The sequence below is a fragment of the Cyanistes caeruleus genome, chromosome 6 (assembly GCF_971803275.1).
Source record: "Cyanistes caeruleus chromosome 6, bCyaCae1.hap1.1, whole genome shotgun sequence".
Taxonomy (NCBI): domain Eukaryota; kingdom Metazoa; phylum Chordata; class Aves; order Passeriformes; family Paridae; genus Cyanistes; species Cyanistes caeruleus.
Window position 1 is genome coordinate 9,833,463 of NC_141706.1, and position 21,131 is coordinate 9,854,593.

Sequence of the window (21,131 nt, forward strand, 5' to 3'; positions counted from 1 at the left end):
CAAGGACTGCTCAAGAGAGCTGTAGGCTTCACCATTTATCATGCTGATGCTTTTTAATCATGAGGGGATTTCATCTGACCGAGCTGCATAACCACTGGCATTAAGCTAATTTGCCTACATGATAAAAAACTAATGCAACTCTCTATTAAAACATTGGAAGACACAGCAGAACTCAGTCTAATAATTCATGACAGCTCTTCCTAAAGTTTCTAGAAAGCTCTTGTTCTCTAATTCTTGATTTCAAGCTTTCATGAATCAGTTGCCAGCTACCAAATCCATCAAACAACTGCAAACACCACATCAAGTGACCTCTGTTAGGATCTAAATGCACTATTAGGATCTGAAGTGAACTTAATTACAGTTCACATTTTTTCAGATACATTGGATTTCTGACAAGACATGTTCCCCTGATCTAGTTTTGGGGGAGAGAGCTACTTAAATTTGTATACAGTTTTCTGCATGCATCTCTAGCTTAACTAATTATTGTGAAATAGAAGATAGAACACTCCATAATCTGAATTTTGATAGCTCTTTTTTAGAAGACGACTGCTTGACCCTGGATATATAGCTAGAGCTAGTACAATGATTTTTATTTTAATTCAAAGAAGGAAAAATTATTCCCTTTTATGAAAATAATAGACTTTTTGGTATATGTACACATTAATTTTAAAAAAACAGCAAAATTACTTAGCTGAAATACTTGGTTTTAACTGTTCATTTTACTTAAATTTATGTAAAAATAAGAAAGGGGGAAATTTGTATCTTAATTTTACAGATATGTTTTGTATGCGTAAAACAGCTCCTAGAAGGATTCATCTTCCTCAGCAGTAATAGGAATGTCAAAAGAAGGAAAACATCTTTCTCTACTCACTGAATTCCTAAGACTAAACTACTTTATCACCTACTAGGTCTAACATACTTCTTTTACCTATCAGGCTTTAATTGCCTAAAACAGAACACTAGCACTCATTAATATTCAAACAGCAGTGATACTGTCCCAATCTTCAAGATTAATATGCAAATAACTTTTTAGCTGAGTGTTTAGTGGAATAGTGGACTGCTAAAAATAAAGTTTAAAGCAGAAGGAGAAAGTGGTTGAAAAGAAAACATTATTTCTTCTAGAAAGAAGAGTCTGAAGAAAGACCATAACAACAGAAGGAATAAATACTTAGGCATGAGATGTTGACCAAATAATAGACTTGAGCTCTGAACGTTTTTTCTAATCATTATGTATCTTACACTTTTTATAGAAGTTGAAAGGAAGCAGTAGAAAAACCTAGAGAAAGGAAAAATACAGCTGAGTAAGCAGGAGAGGAAGGGGCAACCCATTTCCTAGAGAAAAGGAACGCTCTCCCAAGGAAACTGCAGGCAGTGGATACCCACCAATGTCATGATGCCCAGCCTGTCCACTTCCCTGGCCGGGCTGTGTGGGATGCGCCGGGGTGTGGAGCGGCCGCTGCCGGGCGGGGAGGAGCCGGCCAGGGCCCCACCGTAGGCGGGGGGGATGGAGCCCAGCGAGCGGAACCGGCCATGCGCCTCCAGGCTGCCACTGCCCACACGGCTCTCAATCTCCTCTGCGCGCTGCTCCGTGTTCTCCTTCTCCTCCTGGATCAGTCTGAGGGAAAAAGAGGCTCAGAGGAACGTGACATTCCAACAAGGACCATGCAAACAAAATGAGCCATTGAAAGAAGCAGCACTTAGCAGAAAAACATGGAAAAATTACCATTTTCCAACATATTTTTATCAAAAGCTCCATGGCAGACAGGCCGTACCTGATCTCTTTGTTGATTGCGTCCAACTGTTCCTGCAGCATTATGGCCAAAGTCTGAGCATCAGCCTGACCACTTGGTGACAGCAGATCAACTGAGCTGAAAATGGTCTCCCTGTCATCCTCCACGTCAGACACATCCACATCACTCTCAAATGCTTGTGCCACATTTGCCAAAACACTGGCTTGCTGGGCCCGCTCCCAATCCTGCTCGTTCAGGGTCTGAACCTACAAGAATCCATTAAATTAATAAATCCAAGCTCAAATGGGAAAAACATGACATCTCTACTGCTTATCAAGATGTTCAAAGTAATTTGTATAAGTCCTCTTACATGCTGAACGCATCCATCAAGACAGCAGTGTTTAGAGAAATGTAAAAAAAAAAAAAAAGCTGTAGTGTAGGAAACCTTAAATTTCATTTAACTGCAAGATGCAGAACAGCCTCACTGAATCAATTATAACACCACATATTTTGACTATACATGCTTTTAATTACAGTAGAATTTTGCTGTCGATTCCATGGGAACTATGGAATCAGTTTTATGTAATGAGTACTCATGCGCCCCGAAAGGAAAGGGAAATTGATTGCAGAACAGCAACATGTTAGATTAGAGCACAGACACAAAAGTAGGACTGCTTCAAGTTGCACTTTACAGGTTTTTTTTTAAAAAAAAGATTTAATTTATAAATAATTCAAAAACAGAACAACAACAACAACAAAAAACCAAACAAGCAAAAAAACCCACCCAAAACCTAAAAATAAACCCCAACAAAACAAATTTGGAGTTCCAAACCATAATCTTGCAACTATTTGGTAACAATTAAAAGGATCAGCAGCTGTTCATGAGTTGGTAACACAAGATCTATAAAATCCAGGAGTTTATTGCCAGGTCCTCCCAATTCTAAAACCTCCCTGCATGTGATTTGCCTCATGTACTGAACAAATCCCTCTGTTTTGCTGTCACAGTGTTATTTGTATTTTCCCTCCTTACCTTTGAAGGCTCGTCCCTGAGAGCAGCCAGACGCCCCTTCTGGGGCCGCCTCAGCACAGAGGAGGTGCTGTAGGAGTCTGTGTGGGTGTCCCCCACAGAGGAGGGTGGCACAGGGAATCTGAAATCTGGCCTGCTGCAACACAAAACAAACATTTCATCCTTACACAGGGAGAAAGAAACAAAGTCAACCAAAGGATTCCTCTTGTCCCACCACTGCCAATTGTTTTTAAGCAGCATAAAAATTATTTTACATGATGTATAAAAATGAATATTATAGCTATGACTAAAGTATTTTGGTTTCTAATATACAAAATTGTATTTAGCGTACTGACTTTAAAGAAAATAGGAAAAAATCAAACTACTGCTGGTACCTATGATGAAGTGATGTGGCTCTGAGCCTCACTTGGTCGTTTTCAGCCCTTAATGCATCGACATTTAATACAAGTTGATCCTGGAAAAACAATAGAAAAAACATATAATATGCTTTTTTAAAAAAATAATATCAAATACAAATTTATAAACTAACATTTAGGTTTTTTAACCTCATTTCTCTGAAACTTGGAAATAACAGATTTTAAGCTATACCCTTTAACTATTTAAATATTGTTTTTGCTACACACAGTACAGCACTGTCACCAAAGGGCATCCCAGAATAATTCTGTTGCATCTCTACCCTCACTCTAGTAATAACAACATGTATTTTTAAAACAGCTATTAGTTCACATGCTACTAAGTTTATTATAATTAACTGATGATAAGGAACAAGAAGATTTGTTCAAGCTCTCTGCAAAAAAGGATCTAAAAGCATTTCCTTTTAACTTGGACATTTTTACATGCTCTAGAAACTCTGAATTTAACAGCAGAGAAATACAATAAATAAGAAAACAACAAAAGCCTAAATAAAAAGTGGCTGATAATGAACATCTGTAAGGAGGGACCTTTTCATTTCCAGGACAAGCAGAACACCAGACAGCTGCTATTGCAAAGGAGCAGCCAAATCTAATAAATATTCCTCCCTCTGCTCCCCAGTCCTTAAAACTTAAAAAGTTAGCAGTTGCAGAAGCATTTTGTGATATTCAATGCTTTGAGAAAACCTTATGGAAAAATGCCCAACATGAAAAGTATTTCTCATTTGGTTTTGCTGTTCAAGGTCACAGGTACAACAGTATGAAAATTCTACATGTCTCCAAACTTTGGCCAATTGCCAACACATCCAGGCACTTCACATATTCAAAAGAGTGTTAAGTCTTGGACTAAAAGGTTATGAATTACCTCTAAAATACTCCTAAAACTGTGGCACACAATACCATACAATAAGCAGTAACAGCTCCTTTCTCTTAAACAGAGCAGGAAATGTTAAGTTTCATGGGGAATTAAAATCTGTTCCTGCTATGTAGCAATGCAGCAACTAAGTCCCAAGATAATATTTCAGAAATGCAGAGTCTACCTTTTCATGCTGAAGTTCTTCTATTTGTTTCTTTGCATTTTCAATTTCTCGAAGAAGTGAATTCTGAAATGAAAGGCATCACAACTTAAGACACTCATTAGTTTTACACTTTTAAAACCATAATCATAATTGAGTATCAAAAAAAAAAATGCAGTCAACATTACACAAATACATCTTAAATTATAGATCTTTGATTGCTTCCATCATTTCACTTTGATTATAGTTGGAGATTTATTCTTCCAGGTATACAGCCCTCTAACTAATGAATTTAGTCACAGTACTAGTTCCATAAATCTTTAATAACAGTAGCAGCCTTTTAAAGCTCCATTTGTCAGTCTAACTAGTAAAAAAAAGGAAAATTATGCAATAACTCAAAGTAATTCAAGAAAGACCTCGTGATCAGAACAAAGTCTCAAAATGTTACCTGCATGTTTCTTCCCAACTTAGCATGAAAGAATGAGCTGGAAGCCTCAACAAGAACATAGTTCTAGAAGCTGTTAACTACAGTAAAGGACAAGAAGATTTTCCTCATTATTTGCAAATGTAGTTATGTTTTGGAAGATAAGAGAGAGTCAGGGTCAACCCTCAGACACCACCTATTCAAGCATTATGCTTGAATGCAAGAGGAAGCAAACATTCAGGAAGACTCTGGAAACACCATATGTGTTCCAAAGCATTTTATTGCTTTTCCTCAAACATTTCCCCAGATGGTCATTTCACCCTCTAGTAAAAGAAACCAAATATATTTTAATCCAAGACCAAGCCATTCAAAGTCAGCATCAAACAAAGTGCCACTTCAGAAGACATTGCTTTGCTGGATGCACAGTAAGGGACCTAACTTCAAGATGTGCACGGAAGAATAATCCATAAGGACCTAGATCCACAAGCAGAAGGGAAGAAAGGAGTAAAAGGTGTGTTAGAAGAGATGAACCAAGTGCAGGAGAAAGCTCCAAGATGTGCACTGACAATGCAGGAACAGCCCATTTACACTCATATGATGAGTCTCAAAATGAATGACCTGAGAAGAAAAGCAAATTGCAGGAATCCCACAATGACTCAGGGGAACTGGTACAGCCAAAAGCAGTAGGAAACAAAGGAAACTCAACTGGAAAGGTTCAAAGTTCCAGTGCTTTAGGTTTCCTGTATTACACTGGATGAGCCTATTTATGCCATCTGCACCAGTTAAGTGAAAAAAAGGATAAAGCTTCTTAAAAGCTGCCTTCTCAACACCACAGTGCAGTGCCAAGGACAGCCTCAAAAATTATTTTAGAAGCATATTTTCAAAATCCACACTAAAAAGGAGGCTTAGCAGCAGCTACTTATTAATAAGGGTTTTGTGTTTATTTGCTGAAGTTACAGACACATTGCAAAAGGCACAAATCATTCCAGAATTACACACTCATTACTGGAATGTCACTTGTTACCTTATCTTCCAGGGCGGCCATCCTCTCCTTGAGATGAAGTTGGAGCCTTTCATTGGATTCAGATAGGAGCTTATCAACAGTTTCTGACAAACGTTTATTATGCTCTTCATTCATCTTCTCTCTCTGTCTAGCCTGAGATACAAAGAAACTACTGAAAAAACTTCAGATTTGCAAAATCTCTAATAATTTCCAGGTTAAGAAGGCAGCAACCTTTCTTTAATCCAAATGCATTTTCTTTAATAGCAGTATTTTTCCACAGGGGAACACTGCATGTGCCTCCAGTGTTCTGTAATGAGAATCTAAGGGACACTTCAGTCTTTAATATGTGATCCAAGATCAGAAGTTTAAAAATCTAAGCCTACATTAGAAACATTTTTAAAAGGAACAATTCAGAATCGATTCCATTATTTATAACCCAGGAACCAATTTTTCCATAGTCATTTATTTCAGCAAGTTTCTTCAGACTTTCACTGAACACTTTCAGCACATTTTCCTTGAGATTTAAGGTTAGCCACAGCACAGTGACTCACTATCAGCCAGCCTAAACTCTGTTTTTTTTATTTTAAAGCTGAGAAATAAAGAGGATTAGGTTCTTTCTTTCAGCATTTTGTCTTTGTCAAAATGAGGTGCAGTACCCTTTGCAGTTCTTGATTCTTCTCTTCAAGCTGTGCCTCCATCTGTCTCAGTCGCTCCTCGATATTGCCGTGTCTCTCCTCAGCCTGTCAATTTGAGAGCAAAATTAGAATTTGGGTGGGTTTTTATAGGCTTCAAAAGCACAGAAACACCGAGGCACAGGAATATTTCTAACATGCTTCGCACAACTGCCATTTATGGTAAAGGACAATGCAGAACAGATGCTTTTCTGTCACCAAAAGGACCTTGCAAAAGTTCAGATGGGAAGTTGCAAAATGATGAAACCTCTCACTTCTAAGTACCATGAATCAACTACTATTTGCAAACAAGCTTGCAACAGCAAAGTTCATTCATATCCCCAAGAAACAAAACCAAAAAATAAATAAAATTAAAGACTGAGTGCACTTCCAGCTCCTCCTCACTAGCCTGGACAATGGGACCCTATGTTAGTAATCATGGCAAAGCAGAAAGCAGCAAGCAGAGACAAGGACTAAGATACAAATTCTACCTTCCTAAGCTTGGTGGCAAGTTCCAAAACTTTAGCATCTTTAGCAGCAGAGCTCCCAGGAGACAAAAGTTCAGACTACAGAGCCAGTTAGGGACAGGAAAGATAACAGGGAAAGAAATGAAACTAAGGCTTTGAAAGAAAACATGCACACATGAAAGAAAACATGCCTTGAAAAGGCTCGTTTGTAGTTAACTAAATATAATTCTCCAGATTTCATTACACCATTTGCAGCCCTTTAAAAATCTTGATATTTGGTAGTACCACAAGTTCCCTCACTCCCCACTTGCTTCACTTAGCTAGCAGTGGAAGAAATTTAGGTTTCCCTTTCAGAAGTTCATATTTAGAAGACTTTATGCCTATTATTGAATAATTTTAATAAAAAGCACCAAAATAATAATTCAGAGAGATACTTTTATGATGTAGAAGAGTTAACAGAAAACTCGTTTGAGATCCAAAGAGCAGTAATTAAAAAAAAAGATTAAAAAAAAAAAAACAAAAAAAAGTGTCTCCAAAAAGATGAATGGAAAAAAGTAGGAAATAAACATTTTCTGAATTATTTGTAGAAAAACAAATGTAAGCAAACCAACACTAGGAACAAACTTCCTGCAGCGGGACCAATGGAGGAGGGAGTCTGGAGGACACTGTGCCACCACCTCACCTTTGTAAGTGCTGCAACTCTCTGTGCCAGTTCAGCCTCCACCTCTGGCAAAGTCTCAGCTTTTCTCAGGGTCTGCTGCAGCTTTTGCTCAGCCAGTTCCAGTCGCTCTTGCAGTTGCCTGTTCTTATCTTCACTCTGCACAGGGTTATGACCAGCAAGTATTGAGGGTTAAAGAAGTGATTAGTTAGAAAGTGGTTGGCTAAACAACCATTTCTGGCTTATTAAGTTGGACTATTTCATGTCAAGCACCTGTCAAACCTTCTCACTAAGGCAATAGCCTGTAAAAATCACTACACACTATGCAAATCTTAAAAGTTTAGCTCAGAATGAGTATTTCTCACCCACAAAACTAAAGCTGCTTGGATACACATACAGCAACTTAAAAATCCACAATAGGGACAACAGCCCTGCTGCCCCAAGATGAAGTGCACTAAATTTCTCAAAATCATTTCCCCTTCCCAGTAAAGACGTCTCATTTTTATTCCCCGGGTAAAAATCTCTACAATGATCGACTCCAGCTCCTGAAAAACAATCACTAATAACAGCACATTACAGCTGATATTTATCTTCCTAAAAGTGCTTCAGCACAGCATGAACATTAATTATCTCTATTAGCTTTATGCTGAGCAAAATGTACTTCATCTCATTTGAAACCACAACCTGTCGGTGCATGGAGTCTTTAGTGGCAATTTCATTTTCAAGTTTATCATTGAGGTCATGCACAGATGTAGCTTCACGTTGTGCAGCGAGGTAGCGTTTCTCTAGAGTGGTGATTCTCTCCTCCATGTCCTCCTTCTGGGCCAGAGTCTGGGCAAGACACAGGACAGAAGCCAGAATGTGAGAAATAATTATCCAGTGATCAAAAAAAATTTTTTTTAAATTAGGTTATTTTTCTCTGTAGAAAATGAAGTAGAAAGAAATGGCTTTTTAAAACAGTGAATGATTAAAAACCACTGGCCTTTATTACCTTACACCACAGAACTGCTACTTTCCTTTCCAATAATGCACACACAGCAAATATTGGCTTACTGGGGATGGTCAGAGAGTGTTCTGGGATTTAACTAAGCTCCCTTTCTATCTAATAAGGATATGTGAGACCCTAGAGATTAGGGATTCAACAGTGACAGGAGCTCTCAACCACACCACTGAAATTAAAGGGATTCCTCAACCAAGTGCATCTTTTAAAACAGGAAGCATGAGTAATGAGCTGAGCATGTATGACAAGATCAAGCATCTCTTCCAGAATAAGCTGAAGTTGGCAATGCTAAATCTCCAGTCTATTAATGAAATATCTAGATAATCAAAGATTTATCTTAAAGACAAATTTTCTTAAGTGACTGGTCTTTTAAACAAAAACAGATGCACATCATGTCCTAAAAAAACATTTTCTTCTCATCTATCAAACCAAAGACTTCCAAAACCATAAAGATTCAACTGAGCATGAGTGAGATTAAAATTTCATAAAGTAATGGCATTTTTGACTTCCCAGATCCTGACAGTTCCTTCCTCACCTCTCGTACATCCCTCTGTAACTTTGTGTTCATTTCTTCAGATTTTATTAAGTCTTTCCTTGCTGTGTCTAGATCTTCTTCCAGCTCTGTTACTCTGCTGGACAAAGCAGTGAGGCGTTCTTTCATTTGTGTCTGCTCTTTGTTTTGCTTATCTATGATGTCTTGGAGTTCAATCACTTTAGCAAGATTTTCATCATGGCATAATGAACCATCAGAGGATCTCTGTTAAATAGGGGAAAAAATGCATATTAGCATGATGCAAATAAAAACCAAATTGTTATTCACCTGTAAAATCCCTCCCCAAATATAATTTTATTACTGGATAGACTGCAAAAGCTGAAATTTTGATAACTAAGACATTTTAGTTAGATGATCACTTGTTGCCGCTGGATACAAATAGATCACACGGATACAGGTCGTGGTGTGGTGAAAGGAAGAGAGAGTTTATTTTTCCTCCCAGGATTTATAGGTTTCCTACCACAGCCAGGGATTGGATGGTCAGGATAACACTTTCCCACTTCATTGGCCATGAGAGATGTCCATCACAAGATGTGTAACAGAAAGAATGTACACATATCTATGTTTACAGTTACTGTCCTGGGAAAGTCTTTAGAAAACTGTGTCAGCAAGCTCAGAAGCTGAGTTTTCAGGGCAACAATCACTCAAAAATATTTCATTATGGTTTAAAATTAAAATGTTACAGTTAATGATTAAAAACCAGATGTCAGCTAAGCAAAGTAAATAGCTGTACCTTCCCATTTGTAGTTGGTGTATTTTCTTGTTCATGATTTATATCCAGCATCCCATCTGGAAGTGTTTTCTTCTGATTATTTTGCTCTTTCAGAATCATTAACTAAAAGAAAAGTTTACAGACACATGTTTCAAGTCAATTGCTTTCTCACTAATAATACAAGGAACAGCTGCAAGAACAAAGGAGCAAAACAACAATTACTGATTCTACTGCCAGGTATGTATTAATAAAATCTGGCACAGCCACTCAAATACCTTATGCCACTGTAAACCCTTATTTTAAAGGCACAGGAACTGTTTTTGTAGGTTTGGTTGGATTTTGGGGGGGCACAGAGGGTGTCAGGAGGTTGAGGTTTGTTTTTTTCTTCTCCTGCTCTTTCAAAGCAGCCAAGTTAAAAATTAACAATTATTCCATTTGGCAAGAAATCAAAAGGAAGACGTGAAAGTGGAACTTAATTAATTAGTCTGTACAAATATTGGCTGAAACACCCACAATGGACACATGAAGCCTTCTTTTAAGACAGAAACTTACCTCTTTATGTGTAGTACCTAGTTCTTCTTCCAATAAGCTACATCTTTCAAGTGCTACTCGTAATCTCTCCCTTACCTGAAACAGTAATTTCAAATTATTTGAAATCATTCAAATGAAAAACAAATCAATTTCAATTGCTGCCATGCCTTTAGAGATAATAAATTACACTTCCATTACACTTAGAAACCTCCTTAATCTGGAGTCAGTACTATTTACAACACACAGTACCAAAAAAATAGCCAAGTAAGTGTATCTTATAATCTAGCTTTTCCTTTTTTGTCATAAGCAACACAATCTGTACGTTTAGGCATTAAAGAATTAAACATACCCAGAATTTGCTTGTCCTTCTGCAAGGCACAGACTGTGCTTGCTTTTGCTCATTTACAACACAGAAGAATAGGTAAAATTCCATTTAAAATCATTTGCCAGATTTTATGTAAAAGGGTCACAAAGTCAAGTAAACTGCAAGCTGGCAACAAGATTCACAGTGAACTTCAGGAGCTGCATATCCTGCTGCTAATACCAGGCACAGCTGAAGGGAGGAGTTTTTTTAATTCAGATTTCTATCCCAGTGTAAGCAGATTCCCCTCCTCCTCTTCTCTCTAGTCCATTTCTTGTATTAGATAATCAAAAGGATAAATCCTGATGTTGTACAGGTAAGCATCTGTGTGCATTCCTACAGAAAATATATTGCTCCTGAACCATGCTGAGTTTACATTAACACAGTTAATGAAGTGCTTGACTAAACCATAGCACCTTGCTTTAGTTAAGTGCAGCATCTTAATTCAGGAGAGTAGTTACTAATGTAGTTACACTGCAGAGATTTGTACAACTTCAGCACAAAAACTTCCTGGCCCACTCAAAGCAAAGAGGATGGGAAGATACTAGGTACAATACTTCATTACCTTTTCATCAAGGGCTTTGTGGTGCTCAAATAAAGATTTTAGTGCTTTGAGAACTTCTACTTCACTAGAAACTCCTGCTGGAGACTGAGCTTGCCTCTTCACAACAGTCATCCTGAGGGATCGCTCATGCCTGGAGACAAGACACTCCAAATGTTCCAGTAATAGCTAAAGCAAAAGAATAAAAAAAGAAAAAAACAAAAAAAATTAATGTTTATTCCTATTATCTCCAGCTGCAGAAAACTTTGCCTCCTAGAACATCAGGTTACAGCTCTAAACTTCAAATTCATGAGAAAAAGGATACTGTATTGAGCGTAAGGACTTGTTTTTAACATTTCAGCTTATTAGCAGTGTAAGCTGCTCAAACAGATCACCACAACCTGCCCACTCTGCTCCTCTGATCCCAGAGCTGCAGGATTACAAAACTTTAACAACAAGAAATCTGGATAGCAGATAGCAGTGCAGTCTTACAAGCTTTTCCTGATTTGCACAGCAGCATTTGGAGCTGTGCACAAGCTGTCAAACCTTCTCAATCAACACACACACATTTGCACTTCCACGGGGATTCATGTACGAGTATCAAGGAAAAAAATACTTTTAGCTTTTCAAATTCAACATTTGTTTTCCTCCATGTAGCTGGATGCTTTAACAATGGTAAGCTTGGAAAAGACAAGGAACTGACCCTCGTATTATTTCTTTCTGCTTTCAGCTCAGCAATTTCTTCTTCCCTTTCAAGCAGCTGCTCCCTGCATACATTCAGCTCTTTGGTGAGCGCTGCAAATTCCTGGAACACACCAGACAGAATTATAAGCATATCAAGTATCACAAGTAAGACACAGTGGATTCATATGAACACTTGACAGTTCCTTGAAGCATTAATTTCAGACGTGCAAAGCCAATATAACTGTATAGTCATGCTAATCAAACACTCAAAACCTTTATGCTGCCAACTTTAAAGACAAAAGATGTTTGACCAAGACTTTGAAAACTTGTTTGTGTCTCGAGGTAATTATATGAGTTGGGGTTTCCCTGGTAAGTGAAAGTAATATTTGTAACACACTTTGTTACCGTTTCAAAGAGTTGTTAGCTTTGTGTGTTTCGGTTTGTTGGGTTTTTTTAACAACCGCTGAGGAAGACAGGAAAAAACAGAGTGATAAGCACAGCAAAATAAGGAAACCAACAAACATGATAAATTTCAAGTCAGTATTTAATTGTGAGCAAAAATGCATAATCCTGACATGTACCAGAATACAGCTAAATACAGGAATTTCATTCATGCCTTCCTCCCAGTCTCACAAAAGGGAATGAAGCAGCCCTTTCCCTACAGTCCTGTTAGAAATCTCTGAGGATTAGAATCAGAATTTTCTGAAAGCTGAGCCTGGGGGCTCAAGCCCTCACAAGGCTCACCCTTCAAATTCAATAAAGATTTCACCAAACAAAACCCAACCAAAGTGAAATAGTGCAGAGTGAAGTGTCATTGGGGAACAGGAATGGAGCTAACTCACATCACTTACTGCATGCTTATTAATGCAGTGAACACAGTCAATATGAAAGAATATCCTCCTACAGTTCGGGGTTTCTGTTAGGAAATGATTATACTAATATCTGCAAGAGCTACTGCAGCCTAAACCATTTCCCCTCCCTATTAACAGCCTCACTAAAAATACTTAATATTAAAGACATTTAAATGTTCTGTCCACTTAGGGAGCATACCCTGAATAGAACAAAAGGTACAACTATACACCACATTTAGAAGCAAACACAAAGCATAACTTTATCTACTCTGGCAAAATTTAAATTCTAATCTGAACCACACTGGAAATGAGAATTGACAGTATGAATATGAACAAGCCCATCCTTTAGAAAAGAGCCTTGCAAGAATGCAACCCTTAGGTCTTGTCTGTGCAACTTAAAATGTGAAAATAAATACGCCTCAGTCACTCCAGTGGTCAGTGAACGTGTCAGAAGCACATGGACAAGAAAACATCGAAATTCTAGTAAATAACACTCCTTTCTGTTGTCCAAAATAAGGAAAATATTCATAAAAAAGAATCCTGCCTAATAAACAATGTATTTGTACAGCTGAACTGGTGATTAGCAGGACAAGGTGAACACAAATAGCCAGCTAAGTGGAGACAACTGCTGCTTCTCTACCTTTTCCAAACTCTGCAAGACCCACTGCTTATCAGTCAGCAGCTGCATATCAAGTGAAAGCTTAAGATGGAGCTGTTTTGCAGCAAAATTCAAAGTGACAGAATGCACATGCTTAAAAACAAAAGGCCACATCAATCAATTAATTATACTAAGCACATCTGCAAATTCAAACACGCAGCTAAAATAAGCAGGCACAGCTCAAAAGACACTGCAATTTCCAATATTCATTTGGTAAACTTTATTCCAAAATATACACATGACTGAAAACACAAAAAAAAAATGTTGTAAAATATACATCTGGAGTGAACTCCTCTGGAATTACTAACATATCAGACTTTTAAAAGTTGCTGTGAACAAGACAGCACCACCACCATCTGATGCAGAATCCATCCCTACAATCCCTCTTCCTAAATCAAAACCGACTCAATGGATAAAAGTTTCAGTCCCCCTTCTAAATCAGCAAAAAACTGCAAAACATCTTAATATATTTATTCTTAATTCATCTTAATTTATTTTCCTTTCTCAATTGCTAAATTATTTTATTTCTCTAACACAATAATTACATTCATATATTTCACTGTAGCATTAAAAAAAAAAAAAATGGCCTATTATTTTCAAAATGGCCAGGAAATACTTCCGAAAAAACCTGGTCTGTAAATACAGCTACCAGAACTTTTACACACACAAAACAAATTACAAAAAGGTCCTTAGTGCAAGGTAATCCAAGAGGAAAACTTACTTCAGGCTTCACTGGAGCTGACAGAAATATTGACTCTGCTATGATCTTTCCCAGCAGAATGTTCCTTCAGATCTAAGCTTTTCCTGCACCTTCAACATCCCACTGGTGGGAGCTTCCAGGACTCCCAGGGAATTGGCAGCATACTCCCCTCCTTTTGCTCTCACATGAGCTCAGGTAAACCAAAAACTGAAGCTGTCATTTTTCACTGGCAGTCCCTGTTTATCTTTACAGATTAGATAATTACGTACTACTGAGAAGAGCCTGGTATGAACTTACTTTCTTGGTGTATTTCTCCTTCCAAATTAATAATAATATAAGAAGAGTATTTTTAAAAACCTTAAAAATGACAACATCAACATTTAGAAACATTAATATTGCCCAATTCTCCAGATGACACTGGCCTGACATGGGAAGTTTTCCATTGTCCCAGCCTCTATCTCAAGTCTTGAGAACAGGACGCAGAGCACAGCAAGGACTACCAGACTCTGTCCCATCATCCTTCTTCAACTTCAAATCACTACATAGCATCAATATATATCTTTTTATCTGTATGAGTGCCCCCATGTGAAAACCAGCTGTATATTTGAAAGGAAAGTTATTCACTCTTCAGATGATTTTAGGACAGAGAGTTCCAGTCCACTGCATATTCCTGTGTAAATATAAATTGTAGGACAAATAGATCCCAATTGTGACACGAACCATCACACTGTCACATGACCCAGAACAAGAGTGCACACAGGAATTTATACTGCTGCTGCATAAACACTGACAGGGATTGCTGGCATTGCATAACACCTCCATTGCTGTTTGTTTTGACAAAATAGAGTTGCTTTGAGTCCCATGAGCTGCCTAAGAAAGAACATTTGAACGTCCTTAGTTTCAGTTGACACTGCCAAAAGACTTGTCCTTTCTAGTTTTAATACTTACCTTCAGTGGGAGAAAATTTGTGATTTCATTAAGTAGTTCAAAAGCAGAGAAACTATTTGCAGTTTTATAATCTCAAAAAATTTGGAGTTGTCTCATAATTTTTTCCTTGGCATTAGATGAATGTAAAAAGAATTAAAAGAAAAAGGAAAGAATCCTGTGAAACTTTCCCACTTATCCACAAAGCCGTGTTGCTTTTCTGTAATTAAGAAGACTGAGAGCAACAGAATGAAGTTCTGCTCTGTTTCTGGCTGCCATCAAAATAATAAATACACAGCGCTGGGGACTGACAAGAATGAAACTCACAAAAAGCACTTCAGAGCACTCACATGAATTGGTGGGAGAGTGCTGAATTTACCAGAGAAATATTCCCTCTTAGAACATTCTGGCAAACACCCATACTCTACACTAAACTGAAATGCTTACTGAAGAAAGTAACTTTCTGACCCAACTGAATCATTCCAAACACGTCACTTTTGCTGCCAGAAATAAATATTCTCAACCAAAAGCCACATTGAGCAAGTAAGTTGGTTCAGTAATACATTTTCTGGGCTTTTTTTTGTTCCCAAGCTCCAGGATTTTTTAAAGCAATAGCATTTCTTCTACTTCAACCTTCAGAGCTGACCTTCAATCTTCAGTATTTAGACGCCACAATATAAACATTCTTCTAAAGCTGGATCCATTAGTGCTGAGCTGACACACTTGGGAACTTCCACAATCTCAATCCAGGAACATTCCAGCTTTCAGGGAACAGGTTTCCTTCATGTTCATTATAAACATAATTCACAGGTCTCACAGACAGCACATCACAGACCAATAAATGTTACACCACAGGAAAATAGTATTTAACCTAGGGGAAATACTTGAAAGAAACAGAGGTAATTCCTGAAAGACTGTTAATATAAGTTGTGTATTAGGGATGCTCTACAAATAACTAAATTTATTTGGAATTTGACCAAGCAAAAAAAACCCAAAAAAACCTTATTCCACAAGAAAATGCAATGCCACTTGAATGCACAAGTAATCATGAATTACAAGCAACCACACAGCCAGAGAATTTATATAAATGATGAAATTACATGTAATTTAAAAAGAGAAACATTTTAAATTCATCAAATACTATTAAATACTGTAAAGTAGTAACTTCAGGCAATAGAAAGATGAAGTTGTGACTGCTGCATCTTTAGGAACATCTGACTGAAATATATGACTAGAATTTATCTTTTAATCTCCAAGTGATATTTTGGTTTACTGTTATCATTCTGGTCTGTAGACTGAATATCAAGCAAGCCACTCACAAATCCGAGCAGCTGAAGTGAGCAGGAAAAGAACAACTGGAAGAAGTGCAGGACAGGGGTGAAAACCAATGGGATTTGAGATCAGTTTCCATCATGATGTTTGTACTACATATAAACCACAATTGTTCCAAATGATGACTGTGTGGAAATGGTGAATATACCGTCTAAAACAAAACAAGCAAAGAAAAATTAAATAACTAGGCTTATTTCTTGGTTATTTCACAGCCAATTCACTTTAAACCTAAGTGGTTTAGGTAGCACACAGTGACCAAGAGGCCAAACACATTTGAAAGTTCCTAGCAAGCAAATTTTCACACCTATTAAGTCATAGGTTTGTTTTGGGATTCTTTAGGCTAAGAATCAGAACTTCGAAATTATGAAACAGTTCAAGGTATCAAGAGTTAGAACTGAGGAGAACTGACTTGTTTTCACCATTAAATCCAGCCTTGGAAAAAAAACCTAGTTACACACCACATATTATGCTCTGCCTGTTCCATGTAGGAAAACATGTTGCTTTCAACCTTTCCATATCTCTGACATATGCTAATAGGAAAGAGAAAAATCAGCCTAGAGAGTGCAAATAAAGATATTTTCCTTTTTACCTCATGAAAATAATTTCCAGTAACTATCAAGCAGCCTGAATTGACTAACCTAGAAACATAAAACTTATTTCAAACATTAACAGAATCAATTCTATGAAACAAGTTTATCTTTTGTTCACAAAACCCCCAGAACTTAAAACAGAGTGTAGGAGAATACTTCAAGTAATACTAAAACATGGATACGTCAAATTCTTGTGTTTTGGAACACTGAAAGGCTTTTCATGCTCAAAGTAGCTGTTTTTCCAAGTGGAGCTAACTACCCACCAGAGTGAGAACACACTGGAGCTCATTATATAATTAGTGTATTGGCCTCCTTTCCTATTTCCTATTCTGTGTATGCATAAGATGTTTTATAACTCAAAAGACAAACACCAAAACTGAGGTGCAGATTTGTTTACTGTCAAAAAAATTTCTCCCCTTCCAAATAGGGGCATTGAGCTATAAAAAAGGTTTAATACCACCTTTGGTTAACTCTCAAAAATCCATAAATTTTTTCTTTGAAAAAAAAATATTTTTTGTTTCTCCTTTATCAAAAACTGTAACACTGCATGAAAACACTCAAGTGAAATTGTTGCCAGCTGCCAGCCAGTGATCAATACAAAACCTGAGTTACTTCTTATTCCAGCCCTCTTTTTTAGCAGCTCTCCTTCAAGTGTCCCTCTTGGACTGACCTATCTAGGCTCCGTCATTAACGCTGCTCAATCCTAAACAGGCAATTAAGTTTTAACGTGTTTACAGTTGCATAATGTTATTGCTCTGGAATGAAACTCTCACTGTTCCCTGTCCACTTTGGAGCTGGAAGCAGAATCAACTGCCTGGCATTTGACAAGCTAAGAGCCAAAGGACTCCTTGCTCACAGCCAGCAGGTACCAAACATACGCCCAAGAGCAAAATGGAAAAGCGTATAGCAAGCCCAAGTCTCCATGGCAATAAGTAGGTTCCCAGTTACCATCCTGAGTGAGTTGCCTGAATTTATGCAGTGTTCCCTGAGCCAGAACTACAAAGCACAAAATTCAGACTTCAGCGCTGGGAGCTTCCAGAAGCACAAGGAGACATAAATGGAGAAAGGTAGAATTTGGCAGCTTGGCAAAAGGAATGTGGGAGCAGAAGGAAAAGAGAAGTATACACATGTCAGCTCCACATTCTCCTCCCTGTAACTGCCCTTCCCCAGTCCAACACATTTCAGACGTGTCCTATGTGGGGTGCAGGGGGTAAAATACCAGAACCCAACCCTGAATCCAGCCTCTTGCTCCTCTGACAATGAGAGGTTTTTCTTTCACCACATGAATCTGAGACCTCACACACACAGCAGCAAAGTCTGGAGCAGGAGTCTCCAACACCTTGTGCACAGTGTACTGGAATAATTTACTACAGCCTGTCTAAAGCTGGACTACCAGAACCCTTACTGCCTGGCCTCCTGCATTTAATTTTCCCTAAATGCAGCAGAACGGTGCTGTTATGTACACAACGACAGGGGCAAAGCCTTGTGCAAAACCAGATCTTCGTGCATCACTGGAGAGCCAGTGTTCCCTGATCACACACTGCTTTGGACTGAAGGGACACAGGACAACCTCCCAGGCTCCACCGTTACACCCAGACCTCCATCCATCCAGCACAGGTAACACAAGTCACATGTGTGACAACACATGGTCCCTACAAGCCTGTTTGCTGCTCGTGTGCTGCAAGGCAAAACCAAGTCACAGCTGCATCATGCAACTGCTCTGTAGTCTGAGAAACTAAGGAAAGGGAACACGAAGTTGTTTAAACAAGTCAGGAAACCTCATCCAGTCACTCCTATTAAAACCTGCAGTTTGCTCTGCCTCTTCTGTAGAGTAACCAGCCTTGGGATCATCAAAACATTCAGAATCTGTAATTTCAGAATCAGATAGTTTGTTAATCTTTTCACCAGCCCTGAGAAATCAACACAGCTTGTTCAAAGCAGGGTAGATCGCACAGGGTGATCAATTAACCCAGAGCAGACACAACCCGTTTTTATGCCAGCCTTTTAAATCCCTTTTAAAGCTACAGATGTGTACCAAATCAACCAGTGAAAAACTCTACCGAAGGACCTGGTTTTCCCCCCAGGGCTTTCTCCAAATACTCAATTGAGGGGGCAAACCGTGCAAGTTAGCAGAACGCACAGATGATTAACAAGACATGAACATACTGAGCACTAACTTGAAATACCAGTTTTAAGTTATTTCCTTCAGTTGTCTTTGTAAAAATACTTATGAAATTTTGCCTCTATTCAGGCAACACCATGGATCTTCTGAGTAAGGAAGTTCAAAACCTGAAGCATTACAACAGCATGCACAGGAAATGCAGAAGCAGCCTTCAGACTTGCATGAAACTTGGCATCTATTCATACGCAACGGTAGCAGAAAACCTTCTAATCACTTCATTGTGGTATGGCTATGCAAAGAGTTCCACCTTAGCTGCTCCTCAGTGTAAAGGAATAGGTCCCCTGAAAGGGCCGAGAAGGCACAAAAGTATTCAGAACCGTACCGAACTTGTTTTCCTTGAAAAAAACGTCCAAATCAGCTAAAATATGCATCAGGAAAACTTTAGTCATCGTTGAAAAACAGGCTTTTCAACTTGGGATGGCTGCTTTTTGCAGAGCAGTAATTGCTGAGAACAGTTGATAACAAAGTAATCCTTTCCAATGCCATACCACTCCAACCCTCAAGATTCCAGAGTAACAGCTTAATTTAATGCAGAATAAGGCTACAATACTTGGGGAAGTTAGAAAAATAGGCGCCTCTCCGTGACACTCTGAATCAGTGAATACTGAGGGTTTCACAATCCAAGTTACCACATTCCTGCACCCCCAGCCTAGTCTATTTTGATTAGGAACTAATACAGTAAAGCAGCAGCACAAATTAGGTGTAGCTTTAGGCATCTCCATTTTTGGAGTTTATGTCAGTGAAGAAACCTACCCACACCCATACCCACCATGGCAAAAGGAGAATACACTTGTACTTAATTAAAGAGCAAGAATCTTGCATTACCAGTTTGACAAGATACGGGACAAAACCACTCCATCTTTAATATGACAGTAGAGGGATTTCACTGAAGTTTCTCCTCTCCTCACACAAAGCTGGTCAAGATTTCTTGGGATTCCATGCTGGATGGAACAGCTTGCAATCCTCCTTGGGGATGCCAAACTGTAGAACTGCAAGATATACTAAGAAGATTTAAGAAGCTCTGTAATTTTCCTGGGACCCCCATTCTGCAGACTAAACAGCTGCAGCAAGATCTTTTAAGTTGCTAACAACACTGAATTGTAAGCTTACTTGGACTAGAAGAAAATATTTTTCTGCGCATTAACTCTAAACATACTGCACTCACAAGAAACAGCACAATTCTGGCTCAGCTGGCATTAAATATTAAATTCCTATGACTCTTATGAATTAAAAAATTATTTAACCCTATATACTACATTCTAGCCATACTACATGACTAATACTGCACAGTTTTTTACAAACAGACCCAGGACAAGACCTATCATGCACAATTATTTCAGTGACAAGATACTCCTGCTTGCAAAAACTGTGAGCAGAAGCTGAGGCCCTGCCCTATTCTAATCATTCATCTTGGCCTCTGGTTGCCAGCTTTCATTCTGTGGCTAGCAGCTGAAAAGCACATTTTTCACACTTTGTTAAGAGGGAATGCTTGGGAATATCTGAATAAGGCTGGCCAAGCCGCCCGCATCAAACAAGCACCAGCATGTACTTCCCCCACAGTGCTCTCCTATTATATACATGTATTTATTATTTTTGCCAAGTGATGAACACTTCAGTCTTATAATTTCAAACTTGTTTAAGCAAGTAATACTCACTGAGGACAGATACGTGCCTTCAGCAGGAAATTCGACTTACCAGCTCTTCACATTTTGTTTTTTCCTGCTTCTCTGTACTCTATCACCCTAGTTTACAGGCTGAGTGGATTTATTGGGCTAGCTGAAGCTAAGTATGTCCAAATCTGTGACATTCTGAATAAATTCTACTAGACCATTCCATGAAAAAGTTGCTCCATTTTAGCAAATACTCCAAAACAAAGAAATTCCAAAGTCCACACATAAAAAGCACAGTCTCAGGTCCTACAACAAACATGTCTGCTATCTAAACACAGAAAAAAACAGGAGAAAATCAGCAACATATATTCAACATTGAAGAGCTGGTTTAGGGGGTGGGTTAAAGCTTTTTTTTTTTTTAAGGTTCAAAGTAATTTTTTTGTCTACCACAAAAAAAATCCATAATGAACAGTTCTAAACTTGATGACTACCAGAA

The 21,131-nt window shown here is 38.2% G+C and overlaps 1 protein-coding gene across 34 annotated transcripts in view; it reads right to left on the reverse strand.

Moving 5' to 3' along the window:
• The window catches only part of PPFIA1 (PPFI scaffold protein A1), a 54,081-nt gene that overhangs the window by 20,880 nt on the left and 12,070 nt on the right, over window positions 1–21,131 (reverse strand). For 13 of the 34 annotated variants that reach the window (XM_086894955.1, XM_086894950.1, XM_086894951.1 and 10 more), the window contains exons 3-17: window positions 11,808–11,909; window positions 11,129–11,293; window positions 10,224–10,298; window positions 9,693–9,794; window positions 8,942–9,163; window positions 8,091–8,237; window positions 7,431–7,565; window positions 6,773–6,847; window positions 6,267–6,350; window positions 5,632–5,763; window positions 4,208–4,270; window positions 3,132–3,211; window positions 2,761–2,893; window positions 1,773–1,996; window positions 1,384–1,615 (exon numbers count right to left, since the gene is read on the reverse strand). In XM_086894955.1, coding sequence (XP_086751081.1) covers window positions 1,384–1,615; window positions 1,773–1,996; window positions 2,761–2,893; window positions 3,132–3,211; window positions 4,208–4,270; window positions 5,632–5,763; window positions 6,267–6,350; window positions 6,773–6,847; window positions 7,431–7,565; window positions 8,091–8,237; window positions 8,942–9,163; window positions 9,693–9,794; window positions 10,224–10,298; window positions 11,129–11,293; window positions 11,808–11,909 — 1,971 coding nt within the window. Of the gene's footprint in view, window positions 1–1,383; window positions 1,616–1,772; window positions 1,997–2,760; window positions 2,894–3,131; window positions 3,212–4,207; window positions 4,271–5,631; window positions 5,764–6,266; window positions 6,351–6,772; window positions 6,848–7,430; window positions 7,566–8,090; window positions 8,238–8,941; window positions 9,164–9,692; window positions 9,795–10,223; window positions 10,299–11,128; window positions 11,294–11,807; window positions 11,910–14,018; window positions 14,200–21,131 lie in introns of those variants that run through there. The other 21 variants (XM_023928784.2, XM_023928781.2, XM_023928782.2 and 18 more) reach the window with 5 other exon arrangements.